General features: G+C 44.5%; 1 protein-coding gene across 1 annotated transcript in view; it reads right to left on the bottom strand.

Annotated features, from left to right (window-relative positions):
* Positions 1-18,572, bottom strand: part of LOC104462289 (ena/VASP-like protein) — a gene marked incomplete at its 3' end in the record, with an annotated part of 61,392 nt that overhangs the window by 7,145 nt on the left and 35,675 nt on the right. The window contains exon 3 of the mRNA XM_010074179.1: positions 1,529-1,592. Coding sequence (XP_010072481.1) covers positions 1,529-1,592 — 64 coding nt within the window. The remainder of the gene's footprint in view (positions 1-1,528; positions 1,593-18,572) is intronic.

Below are 18,572 nucleotides of genomic sequence, written 5' to 3' on the forward strand. Positions count from 1 at the left end.
TTGGAGAGGGAAAAAGGGAATCCTAAGTACCTACCACAGCCTGTGTAAGGGCCTTGTCTTAAATGACCTATACGTGGTTTTGTATAGGCTTCAGTCAGAACGGTAGTCCTGGAGCATGAATGCAAACAATATACTGCAGCACTTCATCTCTGCTGCTCCAGAAGCGTGTGATATTAAGCTACACAACCCATAGGGCCAGAGCAGTCTGTGGATTCCCCAAGGGAGGACCTCGCCTGCTTACAGATTGGACCTACAGACAAAGGCAGAGCCCACTGAGCACCTGTCAGAACAACATCCAGCATCTTTGGTGATGAACTGCCCCTGCAGGTCTGGTTCCACTAAAATCCTTACAAAGCTATTTATTAGCTGAACACCAGACCAAGTGGTCTGGAGGGCTAACTGTGCTCTTGCTGATTCTCCTCTCATTACAGAAGCAAATGCAAACACCTTATTTAAGCAATGCCAGCACCAAGCTTGGAGCAGCGACAGGTCCTGCCGATTTCTGTACTCCAGCGCACTCCTGATGAAGCGAGGCTCACCAGCTTATAGCTACGCGTGTTACAGCAGTATATTCTCCAGTACAGTAGGAGAAACACACTTGCAGTGAGCAGCGATATGGGGAACAAAGGTGGTGTTTTGTGTGCACAGGGAAGCACAAGCCTGGCTAAGCAGTGCTGCTGGTGTGGACACCGCCAATGCCAGGCAGACAGATCACACCTTTGCCAGCATGGACTACTGGTCACACTAGAAGACCTTGTCCCGAATGGGACAGGCAAGTCTTTTATTCTTAGTGAAGGAACCTGAAGATGATACTGCTGCTACAGGGATTTCTACTGCTCCTACAGAAATCTTGGCTGAATCAGTAAAGCTGAAATGAGATGGGCCTCGTAATTTGATTATTGAGACAGGCATACGAGGATGGACACTCTTGCCCACCTTCTCTTTGATGTCAAGGAGACCAGTCCTAGTGGCTAGAGAAAAGGCCATGTGTAATAATGGCACTAAGGGTAGACAGGCGTGTAAAGGTGAAGGCTACGACTTTGCACTTCTATTTATTATCCTGTTTTAGAGCGAAACATTTATAAAAGGAATGGTACATGATATAGGAAGTGGCCACATGCAAAATGGGCCTAAGCTATTACTGAGGGTGGATATGGACCATTAGATGCTCCCTAGGCGGTATGACTGTCAGCTGCCAGCAGATGATCCAGAACAGGATATGGTTAGGCTTTCTTAATGTGCTTGAGAAACACACACTCAAGAAATTACTTTTAAACATGTTTTGTCTTCATCTCTGAACATCAGTATGCCTCACACTTGCCTTTGAGCCAAGACTTTACCTAGGGCTTCAGTTTACTTCACCCTTTAAAAAGTCGTCATAGAATCATTACCAATAATTACAGAAAACTCAGAATCAGCTTAAGTCAGGTATAAGTGAAAAAAAGACAGTGCTTATTGGTAAGCAAGGACTGCTCATTCATCCAAGTTACAAACTAGAACTCTACCGTAACTGATTAACTCCACTTACCTTCTCTGTGCTTCCACCTCATCTGGAGATGGCCCATTCTGGACCTGGCGCTGGGCAGCTGGACCTACAGAACACATAAGAGAATGCTATTAGGGAAGCAAATGTGCCCAACTTTTTCACAAAACAGTGCCACTCAGATTAACTGCTTCTCCATTTTACTATGAGAGAATAACCTCAAGCATTATTGTCCTCTTTGCTTTATTTTTTTTTAACTCACTTTTTCCTATTAGACAAATCATTGCCTTTTGTAAATTTTTAGTCTCACTGGGAGAATCCAATGGTGAAATGTGTGAGCAGATTTGTCCAGAATTTTGGCATCACGGTAGCTGTAGACTATATACTAATCCCTTGGTGAGGGTGAAGACTCACAGTGTTGCAAAAGATGTCCCACAGAAGGACAGTCCATTGCACTGGGATGCATTTCTAGATTCTACAGGGTTCAGATCTAATCTCCCTGGGTTATTCTGTGCTTGCACAGTAATTCAACCACAGTGCCAAGTTTGTGAGCAGACATGCAGCTAGTGCTGCTCTGACCCTGAGCTGGCATCAAGAAGCTACCTGACAGAAGGTGCAAGGAGATGCAAAATGGAACAAGCCTTTTACAAAGCTGTCTTTTCTTTTTACAATGCTGTCAGTCTTCTGCTTCTGCAGGATCCACACCAAGCTGAGCTGTCACTGGCATTCACCAACAAAACCCGACTATACATGTCACCATTTAAGTCACATCTCCTCTCTCAACTCTGATAATGTAATATCTGTTCATGGCCATTTCATCAAGCACACTGACACTTACATGCCATTTTCAGAAAGAAATAATTATTCTGAAAATAAAAATTATTGTTGGTATCATAAGCTACAGTGGTCTTGCATTCGGTGGAAAGAGGATTGTTCCATTGATTTGATGAGGTGAGTTTCAACTGAGATAGATAAGAGTTCTACTAAATGAAAGAGCTATTTTCCTGATAAACAGCACTCAGAAATACATCAGTTATATGAAGGAAATGATTATGTCTACCTTATTTTTTTTCATTTTCAAATATAAAATTTCATCCTTTTAAAAGTTATACAAGAGCAAATCAGTATTAAACACTTACAAACCCAAATATGTCACTCACAAATCATTAAGGATATTTATCTCAATTTTCTTTATCTTTTTCTGCCAGGCAGAATGTCACCTGAAAACGAATTTAGAAAGTATGACTGCTTGAAAACAGGGAAGATGGCAGAAATGCATTGCAGTCAGAAATTCCAGAGCATTGACTGATCCTCACGAAATTGTTCATATTTTTGAAATGTGTTTAAGGACTAACATTTACAGAAAGGGAACACAGCACTTTCTGAAAATTGGGCCTATGTATTCCAGTTTTGGGTATCCAAAAATTGGAGCCAGTGACACCACTGAGTCAAAAGCTCTGACATTTAAAAATATCTTCTGATTGACTATGAAGTGAAGACAGTTCACTTCTTTAATGTCTCACGACTGACAATATTGTTTGTCACAGGCCTTTGGCAAACTATTTAGAGAGAAACACCACATTTTGTAAAGATCACACAAAACAATGAATAAGGGGGGAAGAGGGTGGTTTTTTGGAAGCAAGCCTCAGAAGAAAAACTTAGCAGGTATTTGGGAAGCACAGAGCAGGGGGCTGATGCATAAGCAGTTTAAGGTGTAATGAGGATGCCGTGTGACTGCGTCAATGCTTGTACTGTGCATCTTCACCACTGACATGAAAGAAGGCCAGAGCTACCCCTGAGCAGCAGTTACAGAGTGACTTTAAACTTCTTCTGAACAAGGTAGGAAGACAGGTAAGGTCCCATCCCCAAACTGTGGAATTAGAGCAGGCTCCCCAGTTATCAGTGTTACCGGTTTGGACCCTGGCTCTGGTGTTTGCAGGTAACACCAACCTTCTCCTGTGCACACACATGTACCTGTGAGGTACTTCAGTAAGCAGACTTCTGGGTGAAAGACTTTCAAGGCTTAAGTCCCTCACCAGGTAACAAATTCCATCGTGACAAGCCTTAGCCATGCTCATCACTGCATTTCATCATGAGAAAACTTCCCTTGTCTAAAGACTCAGAGCATCACGCAGAAGCCAGCACTCTGCTTGGAATGAGGACTGAAAGTAGGTGCCAACATGAACAAGAAAGGCCAGAGGATGAGGCAGCAGAAACAACAATTCTTCCCTGGCAATAAATCACGTTAAACTATACAGGAGGCTCTAACGATGCCATCTATCTGGTACTTTGGCATGAATCTTCTCCTGGGGCCAAACACCCAGAAAAAATGAGGCAGCGTGGCCAGTTTGACTAATGCTGGAAATGCAGAAGGAATCAAAGACCAAACTATCCACACCACACAAAAAAACCAACACCTTTTTCCTGTGGGCACTTTTATAAACTGGCTATTTAGGTTTTAAACCAAACAAATCCAACTAGATCAATTTGGGAAGTAGCCTAAAGAAATCCTTCTAAGGCAATGTTACAAAACACATCTGGAAGCTGGGGTTGTTGCTTTTTATCACCTGGAGCTTTCTCAAGCTCATCTTGCATAGCAGGCAGGTAAATGAAAGAGCATATTAATCTGCAAACAAGTCCATCTCAATTTTCAGCACACAGGAGTCCTAGTAAATTCAATGAGTTTACTTATATTTTCTGTTCTGTATGTGTATGCTTGCAGGATTAAGACCACATTTGAACCTAAATACACAGCTTTTGGTTGCAATACATTGTTACAAAATGAACACTGGCTTTAAAAAAATTGTCAGTGGTACAGCAAATACCTGATATATTCTCAGGGAAGACCACAAGTCAATTCAGACAATGCTACCAGAAAATTTTTCCCTCACTTCACTGAAATAACTTAATTTCACTCCCTTATTCAGAGCACGCATTAACAGTCCCTAATTGTTTTTACATTAAGAACCCCAGCTCATTGTTTCAGTGAGCATTTTGTTCTTATTATTATTTGGTCATAGTGTGAAATGTCCTTAAAATGAAACACATAAAGCTCCTAATTATGTTTTGAAATTGCCAGTTTCTTCATAGTTTCTATAGAAATGCCCTTCTCTTTTGGCAGACAAAAACAAGAGAAAAAAGATCAGAAGGAAAGAAGCTACTTCAGACCCGGCTCAGTAAATAATCAACATTCAAAAACTCTTTGCATAAGTGGTGACAAATTTGCAGATATTTTTATTTCCCCCCAAAGGCCTTAATTCTCTCTCCGATATCTTGAGACATGTCACAATTAGTGTTTTCTGAGTAATGACTAATTCCTTTCTTTTACAGGTTTAGATCTCTTACTTAAATCAACACACTGCAGCAAAACATCATTCATTTATTTAAATATTTTCCAAACTAATTTTTTTCTCTTTTACTAATGACCAGTAGTGAGACATTAAAGAAGTGAACTGTCTTCAATTCATACCCAGTCCGAAGATATTTTTAATGTCCTCTTCTGCACATTAGTTTTGTTTAGAACAATTTTCTTCTCCAAGTGCTTTAGAAGTGCTCTAACAAGGCTGGGAGACATAAAAAGGCAAATGTGAACAGAAGAGGAGGACGAAGCTGTAATAGGCAGGCTGTCCTCTCTCCAGTGTAAAAAAAGAAGCAGTGGAGTACAGTTGGTAAGATAATGCTACCTGAGCAAAAGCCTAGACCAGCTGCAGAGGTCAATCACAGCCTGTGGGAACAGGGATGCCTGTTTTGTGGTCCTGCAGAGGCTTGTATTAATTGCAAGTGGCTGGAAAAGAGTTTGAGGAAAGTTGCATGTGGAGTTGTCCTGGCTGTTCAGGGCAGTCGCACCTTTTTCTGCCAGTGGGGTTACAGGTCTTCTTGCCACCAGTGGGGAAACACAGGGGTTCTGTTTGGCGCTGGTTGTTGTTTTGCTTGAGTTGCTCGCGAGCATAACAAATAATTCATTCTGGCATCCTGCTTATCCAAAACAATAACTTTTCTATAGTAATACGAAACCTTACTTTGAAAACCCTAAAGAAAAAGGTTAGATGCACCCTGTTTTGGCAACCAAGATTTTGCCTGAGGGTGGCCAATACACTTAAAAGTCCAACTTGAGGTTTCAGGTCTGTTCATTGCCAGAAACATAAATTCTGCTAGATTCCACCCCCCTCCCCCCCAGTCCAGACTTCTTGGCAGACCCAGACACACCACCATCTGATGTGAGGTCTGCAGACAACTTCAGTCTCCACAATGGTAGAGCTTCGTGTTTCTCTTATCATTGAGCTTGCTTTTAGTATACAGATACTGAAGGCAGGGTTTATTTTTATGCTTGGTTCCGTATCTGTTTGCTCTGCAGTGCACACACAGCAGACACCTGTTTGACTGAGGATTTTTTAAATTCAAGTGGATTTCTAGGTTTAAATCCTCTCCACATTTTTAGATATTCCTCAGACCTGAGCAGACATGACCTGTAATTGCTCTTGGTGATGGCGTCCTCATTTAAATGTGCTACTGGAGTTGCCCTGTGAGCTGCCTCTGACCCTGACAGCCTTTGGGAACAGCCCCACAGAAAGACCACTTCTCAGCACAATAACCAGGAGAAACAGTTTTGCTACTAACCTGTTTGTAGCTTCACAGCTGTTGTGATCTACATTTTTAGCAACTAATGAATGCAGGAGATATGCTGTGAATGTCTGTGTTTCCTCGCTTCATTGCTTTGTTATAATTAACTGCATTTTTATATAAGCATCTTGTGATTCAGCTCAAGGCAGATTTTGGGAGCACACGGACGTTCTCCATGTTTCCTTTTTCTCCCCCCGCTCTGCCCTTCCCCAGCTGTCCCTAAAGACGGTGACCGGGAGCTCCTGGCACAGGGCACTGCTTTGTGGTGGGTGTGATGGTTTCCATATGTTGGTGGTCACTCCTGCACCACTGTGCCCTGCCACTGCTCGGAGATGTCCATGTCCAAATCCACAGCCAGCCACAAAACAGGACCAAAGCTGTCACTGAGGGAAAACTCATGCTCTGGCTTCCACTTTGGTGTAGCTGCAGCAGGAAGACACGAGCAAGCAGGAACAATGTCATCATTCCTCTCCTGCTGGGGCAGCCCCACGAAGCATTTATTTTTACTCTTTTACTTATGCTACAGCTGCAAGCACCACTGACTGCATGCACTCAAGAAAGTGGCAAAACTAGGCCCATGTCCCTGAGCAACCAGGATTATGTGCTTCCTCACTACAGAAGGTCCAATCTAACCCACTTAGAGATCTTTTATCCATTATACACACTGGAAGCGGCTCCAAGTGGGGTTTCTGCGACCCCGATAGCCTCCATGGTGCTTATGGACCAGTGTGATGAATGTGGTGGGCTAAGGAAAGGGTCCAGAGTCACAGCTGAATAAGAAATATATCTGGGATTTAAATTCATGAGATTTAAAATTTTTATTCTGCATATGAACAGAACATGATGATTTTGTGTGAAAAAAACACCACAGCAGACTACGGGAGGAAAAGAGGTGACAGACAGATCAGACAGATCTTCCTCATCGTTTGATGGTTTCAGCACACAGTTGTATTATGGGAGACTCAGGTTCAGGCACCAAGTCTGACCCCTTGTCATTTATATCCTGGGAATGTGACATAAACACTTGCTTATCCTGACCAGAAGAAATCATTCCAGACTACAAGTTCCTGCAAAGCTTTCCTTTCCCACAGAAATATCTCTCAAATAAATTTGCATTCTATGATTCTATGATTTTCTGACATAAAAAAAGCATTTCTGGCCCATGTTAATCCCAGTGTCCCCGTTCAGGTACAGCCTGGGCCACCGTTGCCGGTGTCAGGGCTGGGGAAGGAGCCCTGTCCGGGCTGCTGCCAGCTCCTGGGGCCAACCTGCAAACCCCCGCTGGGACTGGGCTGGATGGTGCATTTTGCTGTCTGTACCGTAACCTCTCCCCCTCACCCCCACACGCTGGGGGAGCTCCTTGCTCCTGGCTGTGCCACTGCCCGCACCCCCGAGGCAGACCAGCCGTGCGATGCGGCTGTGCAGCTGCGTGGGCTCCCTCGGGAGCGGGGAATTCTCCGCCTCTTCCTACACCACCGCCTCCCCCCACTCACAGCCGGGCTGTAATTTTAGCTCTCTGGCCGCTGGTGGGCAATCACGCTGCTGCTGCGGCAGAGGCTGTCAGCAGTTTTTAAAGTGCTGCCTCTGCCCTGAGGACCTCGATGTGCTCTCGGCCCCTCCGGTCTGTCCTGGTGGGGACTGCAATGTGCCACAGATGTCCCTGGCGTGGCCACACGCCGCGAGGAAGTGCCCACTGAACGAGCCAGCGCGGGGACCGGGCGCAACATCACTGTGCTAGTGACACGGCGCTCAGACTCATTAGTAGAGACAATTATCCTGGACAAAGCACCGACCTAATTAGCCTAGATAGAGCACACAGATAAAGCAGGGTGCCTACCCTACTTCTGGGGCCCGAGCTAGCACAGCCAGAGTTGGATGACACGGCAGGTCATCAGACCGAAATTTCCATGGCGAGTTAAAGGGCTGGGGAGAGGTATCACCCCGCTCGCTGCACCCCACTGCTGCAGCCAGGCAGAGCCACGGGCCCTCCACGTGTGCTTCCATGGCATTTCCCCACCGGGGGTTTGGGATGGTGCACATCCTGCCTCGTCTGACATGCAACAGCTCACGCTCAGGGGTGCTGTGGGGAGCATCTGTCTGATGGGCGCAGGGGCCGAGGCAAAGCACGGACAGACAGACCAGAGGGAGGCAAAGCATGGACAGACAGACCAGCGAGGCAGTTTTGTCTATGGGTCGGTCACTAGTGGTTCAGTTCTAAAAATTTGAATGCCATTAGGGTGTTGTTGTGCTGTTAACTATGGGACGGAGCACCTGCAGCTCCATGCAGGATCCTGATGGAACATCTGAATCACAGTGAGCAAAACCACCCCGGCAGAGAGAGAGGGAACACACCCGCCGAAGGGAGGGTTCAGGTACAGGGCCATGGAGCCTGCTTTCAGGCAGCGGTTGCCTCATTCCTGTTACACATTAACCTCAAATATAAAGAGTTTCAGAGAGTGCTATTCACAGGCTGGGTGAATCCGCAGCATTTATAACAGAGCACATTAAATACCTTCTATAACGTCATTTACACACGGACTAAACTTTTCCTCTGAGAACTTCAAAGAGCTTTACCAGCCTTAATTAAGCTGCACCAATGCTGTGAGGCGGAAGTTAAATGACTCTATTACACTCACACCATGTCTCCACAAGTAAAATTTGTTTGCATCAATTTACCTACAGGTGAGATTTGCCACTGACACAGACAAACCTATGCAGAAGGTCATCTAAGGCACTCTTATTGTGATGCAGACCAAATTAGTTTTGGTTTGACCTAAGGCAAGAAGAATGCGGTGAAATAAGCATTTCCAGCTCTGTGCCAGAAACTTCTCTACCTGCCTCCCTTGGTGGCCAACAGTGCTGCAAGTCTGTGGCAGTGCAAAGTAAAACATATTCTCTTAAAACCATGCCCAGCAACATTTCATGCAGCCTAATTTCACCTTATACTACACTGGACAAGGAGCAGTGTGTATCCAGGTACCAGCTCTCAGCTAAATTGTAGAAACTCCTAGCTTAGAAGCTCTTAAAAGCACCATTCCCAAGATTGCAACTGCTTTACTTTTATCTTTTACCTGTAAGATAACTTTAATCTAACATGAAACAGGCCCTCCTTAAATTGAGCTAAGGGTGTGAGCACAGGGGGTCCGTAGGAAGTCTGTTCATTTAAACTAAAAACTGATTGAACTTTCTCATGTTTCAGATAAGATTTAAGGACAGTGACAGAGCTGGAAAAACAAGCCTGGTATTTAACGTGGGAGTGCCCTACCCTATCACTAGTTCACACCTCCTGCAAGTTGATATATACAGGTGTGTGCACTCTGCACAGCCCTTTTTTTTTTCTTTTTTTTTTTTTTTTTTTTTAGGAAAACTAACAAATGAAATTGCAGGGGTCCCTACATGCACAACCACACAACTGTGCAAGTGCACTCAGCAGGATAGAAGACACGAGATACAGAGAGAAGTTACCAAATAGAAAGGCCATGTAAAGATCCAGTGCTACAAGACAATTAGAAAGAAACCATCTTCATTTCACCAAAAGTGCTACTGAACACATCAGCATGAAACCAGTGTGCCTTTGACTTAACTGCTAAAGCTGTTAATTCTGTTATTTTGCATAAAATGTGATGCCAATTGCTTGATCCTGGCTGTTTATCCGTTATGGCACTGGCACAGCCTTTGATAATTTTTCATGCTGGTGTCTTGGTTAAGCTGGAAAGAAAAAACCTTATTTTTTCATTCTGAATGCAGTGAAGACAAGTCGGTGCTAAAGCAGCTCCTGTAGTAAGCAACTGCACTCTGACAGCAGGGATCATATTTAATATGTAAAGAACGTAGCTCAGGTGCATTCATCTCAGCGTCAGTGCCTCAGCTCAGGAGCACAGCTTGGGTTACCTCTCACATAAAAGACAGCACAACCAGCTTTAAAAGAGATTTAAAAATACACACAGGTGACTGTGCAAACAGGAAGCCTTCTACAATGAGGTGGCTCCGGGCAGTCGGGGTCAGCATTTCCTCCAGAACGCAGCCTGGGCTGGTGGGGCTGCATCCCCTTGTTAGGGCATGCAACAGGGGTGGGATGTCCACGTGTCTGGTTGGGGACTGCTTGTGTTTTATCCAGTGACTGATTAACGTAAAATATAAGAATTGCATGAGAACTGGGAATTACTTAGCTCTCAGCAGCTCAGCTCTAACAGGAAGAAAAAAAACCCACACTGATCTAGAATAGCATGAGCTCGTAGGGGTGGAGGGAAGTAAAAAAATTAAAGCTTCAGTTCCTCCCAGGCAGGAGGGGTGGCTGAACCTTGGTTCCTCCCCTTCCCAGGGAAGTGCTTGAAGCACCAGAGCTTCAGGATGGCCGCAAAGCAGAAGGCGATGCTTACGAGGCTAACTGCATCAGGCCCCAGCGCCACAGAGCCCAGGGAAGGTGCTGGGACAGGACCAGACCCTGTGCAGCGCTGGCTTTCCAAGAAACAGAGAGCGCAGCCAGCAAGACGAGCATGGGAAACCTCCATGCAGGCCGGGGAAAGCTGGAACGGGAGCATACTGGGGGAGTTTTGTTTGCTGCATTGAGCTCCGAGCAAGAAAGAACTAATTCAGCAACTGCTCAATTATGTGCTAATGAAATAGAGGCGGATAACGCAGCCACCTGCACGCAGCACCGAGGGCGACTGTCAGCACCTCTCTCCTTTGCAGGGGCTGACACGGGGCTCTGCTACATTTAGAGAAACAGCCTTGTTTCCGCAGGCAGTTTCATGATAAGTAAGCATCCTACTTAGTTGATGACCAATTGCTTTTGTTATGGGAACTGCCTCTGGCTCTGAGAAAAATGGTATGTACGTGGAAAGCTATGGGAATAGTGTTTGTTTGGTTTGGTTTGGTTTTTTTCAGGAAAAAAAGGCATCGCTGAATTTCTAAGGGTGTGATTCCAAAGCTGCTAGCTTTATAAACAAGTACAGGAAAGACAATGGGACAAGATGTCAATCAGTGCCATAAGTGAAAAAGTAATCCATAAAATTCAAGACCACGAGACTAGCAAAAATAGTATTAAAAAACCCCCACATTCTTAGTATTAAATAAACAAGCCCCCAAGCACATCAGTACATTTTTTTCCCCTCATTTTTTACTGTTTTTTAGACTGTGTGTCAAGGCTATTTTCCTGCACATCCAGGTTTGAAACTTTTCAAAAAGGTTTAAGATTAGGTCAGAATTTCATGCCTCTAGGCAGTAATGGAACTTTAAGAAAAACAGCAAATATCATCAGACTGTTGTTAAAATCGAGAACATCAGCCATAGTGACAAGCTGTCACCTCTCTGCCATGGCATGGGGGTCTGGTTCACGCCAGAGCCTAGGCAGTAGATGCTCCAAAGAAGACAAGGGTGTAAATCAATACACACCACCTAAACATACAGCTTATATTAAAAAGGTATTTTCCTGAACTTGGTTTTAGCGAGGACATGAATTGCTTTGCTCCGGTGACAGTCTGCCAGGCTCTGTCCCAACAGAGAAGGGAGCACTGGCAACACTGGCCTCGTGCCCTGCAGTAAGAGCATTGCTGAGCTCAGAAAGCACTTTCCCATTGACTTCAAGGCGCAATGTCTCAAGCCCCATGCATCCATCCCATGAAATGTAAACTGAATATATTCCTTTAGCTAAGTGTGACCATGTGTGTATTTTCACATGAGTACATACATATATCTGTTTATAACTCACTTCATACTTACAAACAATTCCTTACATCAAATAAAAAGCAGGAATTCAGTCCTATTTTGGGACAAATTGAATCTCTGAAAATCTCTGAAGCCACTGGGAAAATTAACCCAGCCTCTGGTATGTACAGGAGGTCAATCAGCTGATATTTACACACCTGGCTTGTCAAACATCGTATCTAGTTTTGTTTAACAATAAGACTTCTGACACATTAAATCAGAAAAATATATATGCTTAGCGTAGCCTGGTGCAGCACCCAAGGCACTTAGAGCACCACTCTTGACCCAACTCCACGTGCAACCTTGCAAGGCAAGTCTCTCAGTTTTTAAGTGTCTCTTTCCTTTCTCACTCTCTGGTGAGACAGCAAATTCCTCAAGGCAGTCTTCTCCACAACATGGAGAACAGCAAGGCCCCATATGTGCATCAAAGCAACATGTACATATAGAAAACACCACATTATAAACACCCAGTCTGTATCTAGTTAATGGTTAAGATCCAGACAAGAAGCATTTTACCACAATTTAAGCCCCAATGCTGCTGTGAGACAACTAGAATGGGCACCTGTACCTGGACAGAGTGCTGGAAGGCAGAGGAGTTTTCAATGAAACACAACTGACTGGAGGGATTTATGAAAGAACATGAAAAAACAACATTAGCAATGAGTAGTCCTCCTTGACAATAGACACAAGTCTAATAAATTCAACGGATAAATAAATGCAAATACAGCACCTGATCCTGTTCACACTAACACCAAAAGCCAAGGTCTCTGCTTAAGGGAAGCAAAAGTCCCACAACTAGGAGGGTCTGCAGTAAACACACCCATCCTCCTCAGCCTCATGGCCCCAACCCTCCACAGCCCTGCAAATCCTCATTTCCAGAAAAGCTAACAGGAATTGGCAGTTACAGGCAGGACATTATGGAGAAAAAAAAATAGGTAAATATCCTGATAACTATAGCAGGTATAAAATGTTGCCTTTGTTCATATCCATTTTTTAAACCAATAGCTATTCCATGAGTACAGATACTATTCATTAGCAAGTAAAGACAGAAGCAATCCAACACGTTGATTCAGAAGTCACCCTCCCGTATTCTCGCTGTAATGACTTCTCCTGATTTAACAGCCCTGACTAATGCCAGCGTCATCCGAACCTAATGGGTCATTTCTTTCAAATATTATCTCAGCATCCTACTGCCCACCTTCTGCAATTAAAAGCAAGCGAAAGACAAACAATCCATCGATGAGCTACAACTGCAAGCAATTTCCCAGCACAACTGGATGGCAGCACACAATAGTTGCACGCAAAAATGCCCTGGCACAAGCATCCCGTCCCCCTTCCTGGGACAGCTCCCTCCGGAGCACGGCATGCAAGGGATGGGGCGTGCAAGGCAGCGGGGAGGTTTCCATCACCTACAAGACATTCGGCACAGGATGATGCAGTCACAGTGGCAGAGGCAGAAGCAGTGCCAAATCCATTCCCGGCTGACCATAGTATGGCAGCAGCCTCCTCAACGCACTCCTCTCTGCACCTTCCTCATGCCCAGCACTTACCGACCGCCCCGCTGCAGACCAGGTTTCACCAGGTGTAATCTATACACCACTGCTGCAGCAGAGTGGGCCCAGTCGCTTAAATATTTAATCGGATCCTCTTCCTCACCTATCACAATGCCTCAGGGTGTCTGAAGCCAGGCTTCATTGTCTGGCCTTTCACTGTGAAAGTCAGAAAGAAATCGCATTTTCTGCCCCCTGCCCTAACCAGACCACCATATGTTCACCTACATGCAAGTAATTACAATAAATGCAAAGTGTGAATAAGCAGAAAGGTAGCTTGTACCTGGAAAAAAGGACTGCAAATGAACATGCAGGATCAAGTTCACTGGCGGTGTAGCTGCTGAAGCTGAAGGGGCTGCACCAGCGATGAATGTTGAGCACTAGTCTTCAAATATAAGTGTGAACATGCTGGATTCAGAAATAAATATGTATGGCTTAAAATCCCCATCTACTGGCTTTCAGTTCTTTTCATCATCCCATAATTCCTGATCTCTGATCCCAACACTTTTCTCCCTTTCTGCTTTGTCTGCTGATCACTTTCCTTTTCCATAGTTAAATGCGTCAGGTCTTGCAGAGGCAATCCAGCTGAAGTTAATGGACAGTTGGTATGCGGAAGCTACACAGAATATTTATTCTCTGTTACCTTTGCCTTATCACTTTGATCCACTTCTTTCCCTTCTCCTTCCTTTGCATTATTCTGTGTCCCAGGGACTTCACGGAGCCCAATCCTGCACTCCTATAGCAAACTCATAGCTGGTTTAGCAGATGTATCTCCATAGCTTCAGTGACACTGCTCTGATTTAGACTGATTAATGTTGTGACCTGCTGAACTTAGCAGGTAAGTCTTTTACCTAATATCTAATTTCTCGAATATGCTGAATAAAAACTATAAGGGCTCTTCCTATGGTTAGAGCAGGTGAAACCCCAGGTGGAGGCAGGTCCATAACTACTTTGCAATATATCAAACAGAGCCACTCCTCTCCTTTTCAAACAGTACATATTCAGCATAACTGAGTAGTTACTCACTCTCTGCACCTGCCTCCTACAATGCTAAAATGTAGATGTTCTAATAACAAAGCTACTTATCGTATGTAAATTGAGGTTTCCATAGCCATAAATGCCAATGTTTTTATGTAACTACTTTCTGAGGGTGAAAAAAAATTGGCATTAAAACAATAAAATGTCACACTGTGTTTTATTATCGGGACTCCGGTTTTTCTAGAGAAAAAGGTATGATCAAACCATTGCATTCTCGGTTTTCAGGACACTCCAAATACTTTTTATTCTCCTGTGCTTTCCTCCTATCTCTCACAGTGAAGGGAAGCATTTGGCTGGTGTAAAATATCAGCTCTGATCTCTGAAGTGCTGACTTATCCTGCACCACCATTGAAAATGCCTGCTCTTTCAAAGGAAAACAGTACTACACAAATGGGCAATTAAAAACATTATACCAAACTAACAAGGGAATCTGTAAACACAGAGATGTACAACTTAATTCTGTCATAAGAATGCATCTAGCTCTTTCGATGACTTACTTGGTCAAGACTGCTATCCCGTATTTACTTTATTATTGTTGTGCACACTTACCTCTTACACACTAAGATTTTGGTTGCTAAGGGGTTAAACAGGCTCATGACTAGTAAAAAGATGAAAAATACAATAGAATCATAAAATCATAGAATGGTTTGGGTTGGAAGGGACCTTAAAGATCATCAAGTTCCAACCCCCCTGCCATGGGCAGGGACACCTCCCACTAGCCCAGGTTGCTCAAAGCCCCATCCAGCCTGGCCTTGAACACCTCCAGGGATGGGGCATCCACAGCTTCTCTGGGCAACCTGTTCCAGTGCCTCACCACCCTCACAGTATTTCTTCCTAATATCTGATTTAAATCTACTCTCTTTCAGCTTAAAACCATTACCCCTTGTCCTCTCACTACACTCCCTGATCAAGAGTGCCTCCCCCTCTCTCCTGTAGCCCCCTTTAAGTACTGGGAGGCTGCTATAGGGTCTCCCTGGAGCCTTCTCTTCTCCAGGCTGAACAACCCTAGCTCTCTCAGCCTGCCCATGTACAGGAGGTGCTCCAGCCCTCTGATCATCTTCATGGCTCTCTGAACTCACTCCAACAGGTCCATGTCCTTCTTACACTGGGGGCCCCAGAGCTGGATGCGGTACTGCAGGTGGGGTCTCACGAGAGCAGAGTAGAGGGGGAGAATCACCTCCCTCGACCTAGACAGCCCAGGTTCAGGTGCCTGAACCAAAACTCACCCATGGGAGTGAGAAGACATACCTGGCACAACATCTATTTCAGAATTAGACCCTAATATATATTTCCAGTTACAATTTTAAATATCACACAAGACTGAAAGTTTCTGCCAAGAAATAAAAAGCAAGAAGCATACCAGGCAGATGTGAGTCTCACAGACTGAGCCCAGAAAACTGCTGTCAACTCAAATAAAGATTACAGCTACCAGAAATTTTTCTGGAGCGTCTTGTACTGATGCCATTCTCTAATAATATGTTATGATGAAGTCATGTCAGTGTTTGTGGTACTAAATTAAACTATTTTTTAAAAGACATGCTTGCACTTTACATATTTTTCTTTGCAGGGTACTGCTATGGGCAAAATAGCTGCACAGGAAAGATGAAGGCTGCTAAGTCATTTCTGATGACACTTATCCTGGTTGCAAGTTATTTAAGCTGCTGCCTGTCAGTAGCCCATAGTATGGTAGCAATTAAATAGTCACTAGTAACATACCTGTATTACAATATATTGCTTTCTAAATTGTCTTCTGCAAAAATTTTGATTAATTTAACTGATGGGGAAATGTTGAAGTCTATGCTACACTGCTGCTAAGATCATTTGGTATAAAGGACGTGCTGGCATAGATTCAATACTTCTCAGAGGGCTCAACTTTAATTAATTTAAACTTGCAAATTGATTCTGATTCACTGGAAAATGTTCCGAAAGTGCATTCTGTTCCCTAAGAATAAGAACAGGCATTTTGGGGGACACTGTGATGTGTGTTTCATATGATGCAGAAAGCCCGAGACCCAGAAAAAAGCCTCAAACTTCTGTAAAGAGGCTAGCAAGCACAGTTCATAAATACTTCAGCTTTGCAAACTGCTGGTTGCAACACCAGTTTCCTAAAACCTCAGTTATCAGTGCCAATCTGAATGAGGGATGAATCCTCCCTGGTGGCGTGTCTCAGCTGATTACAGGAGGAGCCTGGGTGAGACTCCACGCCAGATTTCAGTCCCATAAATATAGCTGGGATGAGCCTAATCCTAAGAGACTAAGCCACAAGCTCTACCAAAATACCCGTAGGTTCAGGGAGGATTTAGAAAACAGAATATCACTCTGCATCTTGGCTGAGCATCCTCCTCACTACTGGTGGCTGACTGTTGGGTGTGCTGGAGCGAGCCTTGCCGGGGGCACGGCATGCAAATGCTCATTGCAGTGAATAATAAATACCTGTTTGGCTCTGTCTTACCATCCACAATGGGAAAAAAATGAAACAGGTTTCCCTTCTCCCTGTTCATCCCCTAGAATGAAGAGGGGAGGTTTATTAACCACTGAGCTTGCGTGACCGGCTTTCTGTCCTATTATCTGGCTTTCCTTATCCAAAGGAGGCTGGCGAGGTAAGTGGTTGTGAGACAGCTGTAGCACAGGGCACATATCTTCCCTCCCAGCACAGGGAAAAAGGACTTCCCAGAATGAGAGTTAAAAATAGCTGGTGTGCCTTAAAGGCTGTATTCACTCCGAAACATGGAAAACAAGTCTTGGCTGCCACCTCTACTACGACAAGCATCTCTCTGTCAAAATACCTACTACTGCACTGCTCTTTTTTCTTCTCCTTAAATTTTTACCACTTGAAACTGTAGATGCTTTTCACTTCATTATAAGAAGCTTGGAGGGAGAGAGGACAGATACAGCCTTCTAAATTACATTAAAACCAGCCTTATTCCCACCAAAAAGGCTCTTCAAGGTTATTTCTTGACACTTATTGCAGCCCTGCCTTTATTCCCACATTTCTTACACCAGTGTTGTTTCAGCTCCCAAGCTCCCTCCTCAGCCCCACTCTGTGCGTACCCCCAGGCGGAGGGCAGGCTGGCCACATCCCACCCAGGGACGAGATGGGTGGACAGTCTGGTTTGGAAATCAGTATCAACATCAGCAAGGCAGGTGCCCGAGCTTGGTGCTCTCAGAGGAAAGATGTGTGCTTTCAGACATAGTATTTTATCAGTGATGGTAATGAGCCGGTTGGGAAAACTTAACCGGGGAAGTGGTAGATTCTCTATCACACACAGTTATTAAATCAAGACTGTGACCTTCTAAAGTACGTCTTTCCACCACAAACAGAACATTATGTACTTGGTAAAGAATTTGTGGGCAGAACACTGTAGGTTTGAATAGAGATTAGAGTAGATGGTTTTATTGATCTCTTCTGGCTCTAAAAATCTAGGAATTTAGCATCATCAATTATCACTTTCTTTACACCAAAGATCTGCTTGACTCTTCTGGGAATCCATTAATGCTTAAAAGCCTGACAAGCTGAGAAAATTACCATGATATTTCCAGCTGCTTTCCCCAGAATTTTACATGAATCCTTCCCCCAGCCCTGAGCAAGCTTTGCCACTTTTCTTCCAAGCAGCTTGTTCCTTCCTACAGCTCCTTATGGGCTCCCGCTTCACATATCCCCTTCTCAGGTACTCCCAAACCACTGAAGGAATTGGGAAGCTTTCCTTGCTGTTCCCTGACATGGGCATAAGCATTTTTTGCAAGTCTGGAAGCCAGCACCACAACTCACACTGAAGGAACAGCTGATGTGACCAAGCAGAGCCTACCAGGCCTGCAAACAGCTTGCCGATTTAAGTGACAGACTAAATAAGATCCGCGCTGAATGTCACTCACAATAAAGCCAAAAAACTAGCAATGTCCCGCACTTCTCTCGCATGCAGAAGTGCCAGCCAGCAGACAGCACTTGCTATCTGGCTGCCAAGGAGGGGGACCTGGCTGAACCCCCCCTCCCCACCCGCGCAGCCGCGAAACGTGAACAATTCTGCATCGTGCTGTTGAAGTTCTTAATCTACATGTCACCCAAGCTGAACTGCAAAACACGGCTGCCTGCCCTAGTTATCAAATGACCTGAAATTCAGCACGATCATCTGCCGTAACAGCTGGTTCATTGACGACGAGCGAGAAACTCCTGCCCG

Source organism: Pterocles gutturalis, unplaced genomic scaffold (assembly GCF_000699245.1).
Source record: "Pterocles gutturalis isolate BGI_N339 unplaced genomic scaffold, ASM69924v1 scaffold9227, whole genome shotgun sequence".
NCBI classification, from domain to species: Eukaryota; Metazoa; Chordata; class Aves; order Pterocliformes; family Pteroclidae; genus Pterocles; species Pterocles gutturalis.